Source organism: Dipodomys ordii, unplaced genomic scaffold, assembly GCF_000151885.1.
Source record: "Dipodomys ordii isolate 6190 unplaced genomic scaffold, Dord_2.0 Scaffold177, whole genome shotgun sequence".
Classification (NCBI taxonomy): Eukaryota; Metazoa; Chordata; class Mammalia; order Rodentia; family Heteromyidae; genus Dipodomys; species Dipodomys ordii.
This window is the reverse complement of record NW_012267393.1, coordinates 663186-666831: the sequence shown is the minus strand read 5'-3', so window position 1 is coordinate 666831 and position 3646 is coordinate 663186. Positions and strand designations below refer to the sequence as shown.

The following is a 3646-nucleotide window of genomic DNA, read 5'->3' as shown; positions in this document are numbered from 1 at the left end:
AAGCAAAAAGAAAAAAGCCGAAGTGGCGCTGTGGCTCAAGTGGTAGAGCGCTCGCCTTGAGCTGAAGAGCTGAGGGACAGTGCCCAGGCCCAGAGTTCAGGCCCCATGACCGGACCCCCCAAAAAAAAAAAGAAAAGAAAAGGAAAGAAAAAAAGGGCTGGTGACATTGGCTCAGATGATAGAGTACCTGATGAGATGTTTACAACTTTATCATCATTTCTATTTTGTGCAAGAACTCAAAATGTAATTTATAAACCAAATTTTCTGTTTAGACCAGGATTCACAATGGAAAAAATACACATAATCCAAAGAATAAGCTCTGTATTCATGCTACTATACCTTGAGGAACATCCTTAGGAGGGGAATATTTCTTCTTCTTTATAATAACATCTTTATTTTTAATTTGTCTAGTTCCAGGTGATGCCCTAATAATGTAACAAATTTCTGGTTCATCTAAAGGAAACTGAAAAAAAAAAGAAAAGAAAAGCAGTGATTGAATTAACTCAGGGCTATGTTTTTATTCTATTTTGTTTCCAATGTGAAGTCTTAATAACCACATGTCATAGATATTAATAGTTGAGTGTTTATTAAATGCTTACTCCATTCCAGACACTAGCTGGCATGGGTTCACCCGATTTAATATGGGTTCTGCATTCAATAGAGAATGACTATAAAATACATGCTATACTGTAGGTTGGAATTGGGTTCTGATACTTTCCTGAGATAAATAATATTACAAGTGTTTGTGTGTTTATGGGTGCCTTTGTGTATGTAGATTCATTCAGTTTGAAATCTGATACTGTCCATGCTCACTTCAATATGAAAGATTTCTTGTGTGTATGCACATGCATGCATGGGCGTGTCTAATTTATAATGCCCTGCTTTCTTTTCTTTTCTTTTCTTTTTTTTTGATGTGGTCCTGAGGCCTGAACTCTGGGCCTGGGCGCTGTCCCTCAGCTCTTCAGCTCAAGGCTAGCACTCTACCACTTGAGCCACAGCGCCACTTCTGGCTTTTTTCTTTTTGCTTATGTGGTGCTGAGGAATCGAACCCAGGGCCTCAGGCATGCAAGGCAAGCGCTCTACCACTGAGCCACCTTCCCAGCCCCTATTTTCTATTGTTTGCATACAACTTTTTCTTTCATAGGTATGGTATCTTTTCCTGCATCTGTATGCACTTTCATCCTATCACAGAAATTGAGAAAGTGGAGCTGAAGCTAAAGTTTATAGGAGACAAGGTGCAGAGAAGATAAGGGCAAAGGAAACAGGGGTTATCAGCAATAAAAGGCTGATAAGTAGTTCATCAAAGTACTTTGCTTGAATTGTGACTTAAAGTAGAAGTTACAAAATGCAATAGAAATGCAGGAGGTGGCTTCCAACTACATATATGTGTATGTGATGACTGTATACCTGTCTCCCAGGGCCACAGTGACATTTACATTTTGTTTTACATGTTCCCTTAAAATAATTTCCAATTGTGGAAATCTGAAAGTTATATTTAAAAAATACCAACTGAAGGATTTCGAAATGAGAAATCCAGTATCCAGATCCTTGAAATTCATGTTGGACATTTGGAAATGGGTTGTGGTTGGGAGCAATGTCATGCTCAAGTCAGTTTCACATCACAAGTAATAAACTATAGTTAATTTCAATTGGCAAATTCTGTCCTAAAGATCACTAGAGACTACTTGTGTTATTCTCAACTGTGTGACAACTGTCTTATTGCTAAATTATACAAAATACATTTTCTTTGGAAACTTTTGTCAGTTTATACAACAGGACAACAAAGGTTTGGATAAACTTAGTATTTAAAATGCCATTGTTACTATTTAAATGTAATTTCTAATAGATGCTAGAATAAGAAAGCCTCCAAACAGGACTAATGACCTCTCTCTCCTACTCCTCTCCCAAGAAAGAACTTTGCTGCCAAGTGCCAGTGGCTCACGCCTGTAATTCTAGCTACTCAGGAGGCTGAGATCTGAGGATCACAGTTCAAAGCCAGCCTGGGCAGGAAAGTCCATGAGACTCTTATCTCCAATAAAGCACTAGAAAACTGGAAGTGGCGCTGTGGCTCTTGTGGTAGAGCGCTCGCCTTGAGCTGAAGAGCGTTAAGTACAACGCTCAAGCCCAGAGTTCAAGCCCCATGACCAACAAACAAAACAAAACCTTCGATAAATATTCACTATTAAAAGCTTTTCATCGCAGAGATGGTGGCTCATGCTTGTAATCCTAGTTACTCAGAAGGCTGAGATCTGAGGATGACAGTTCAGAGCCAGCCCAAGCAGGAAAGTCCATGACACTTTTGTCTTAAATTATTCATCAAAAAATAGAAGTAGAGCTGTGGCTCATCTGTTACATTCCCTTTATTCTTTATTGTTATTGAGTAATCTTCTCAAACTTATAATAGTTTATGTGTCAATTTTATGTAAGTATGCCTACTCTTACTTTCTTTTTTTTTGGGTCCGGTTGTGGGGCCTGAACTCTGGGCCTGGGCACTGTCCCTCAGCTCTTCAGCTCAAGGCTAGCGCTCTACCACAGCGCCACTTCTGGCTTTTTTCTTTCTGCTTATGTGGTGCTGAGGAATCCAACCCAGGGCCTTGAGCATGCAAGACAAGGGCTCTACCACTGAGCCACCTTCCCAGCCCGCTACTCTTATTTTCTTTTGGTTATCATTTGTTATTGACCATGAAAAAAAAATAGATAATTAGACTTCACATAAATTTAAAAATTTTGTGCATCAAAAGACCATATCAATAGTGGAAAGGCAGTCCACAGAGTTAGAGTAAATATTTACAAATCATATATCTGATTCTTCATCCCACATAAATGATGTTAGCCTAAACTGAGTTAGACTTCTCAGAGTATCTAATACAACTATTTCAGTAGTTACAGGTAAATTGAAAATGCTACCTCATTTGAATTTTCTTGTGAACTTGATATAGGAGTGACTTCATCTGAATTAACATAATTGCTGACATTTGGAAACAGTTCTTCAAAAGTTGCTTTTCGCACTGAGGACAATTCAACCTATAAAAGAATAGGTTACTCTTTTGTACAAGTTTCAAAAGCAATTATTTTTTAAGTAATTAAGCTAAAGTTAAAAATACTATATTATTGGAAGCATTTTCTTGTGAATTTGAGTTATGAACAATTTCATATGAATGAATATAATTATGGATGTTAGGAAATAATTTTCCAAAAATGTTTACCCATGTACAAATCAATGTAAAGAAAGATCCTAATGATTTTTTATCTTAAAGTTACTTCTCTTTTTTTTTGCTCCGGTCATGGGGCCTGAACTCTGGGCCTGGGCGCTGTCCCTCAGCTCTTCAGCTCAAGGCTAGCGCTCTACACTTGAGCCACAATGCCACTTCTGGCTTTTTTTTCTTTTTTCTTATGTGGTACTGAGGAATTGAACCCAGGGCCTCGAGCATGCAAGGCAAGTGCTCTACCACTGAGCCACCTTCCCAGCCCCTTAAAGTTACTTCTCAAACAGAATTTTTTGCCTTAGTATAAATCTATTTTAATTCATCCATCCATTATATTTACTGATTCTTACTAATGAAATTTGACTACCTGGCAACCAGAACAATTTCCTTCCTTTTCTGTGTGTGTGTGTGTGTGTGTGTGTGTGTGTGTGTGTGTGTGT

General features: G+C 38.2%; 1 protein-coding gene across 1 annotated transcript in view; it reads right to left on the bottom strand.

The window, feature by feature from the left end:
• Positions 1–325: 325 nt before the first annotated feature.
• Positions 326–3646, bottom strand: part of Meikin (meiotic kinetochore factor) — a 39783-nt gene continuing 36462 nt past the window's right edge. Inside the window, 2 exon segments of the mRNA XM_013033781.1 lie at positions 326–463; positions 2908–3024. Of these exon segments, the coding sequence (XP_012889235.1) occupies positions 326–463; positions 2908–3024 (255 nt within the window).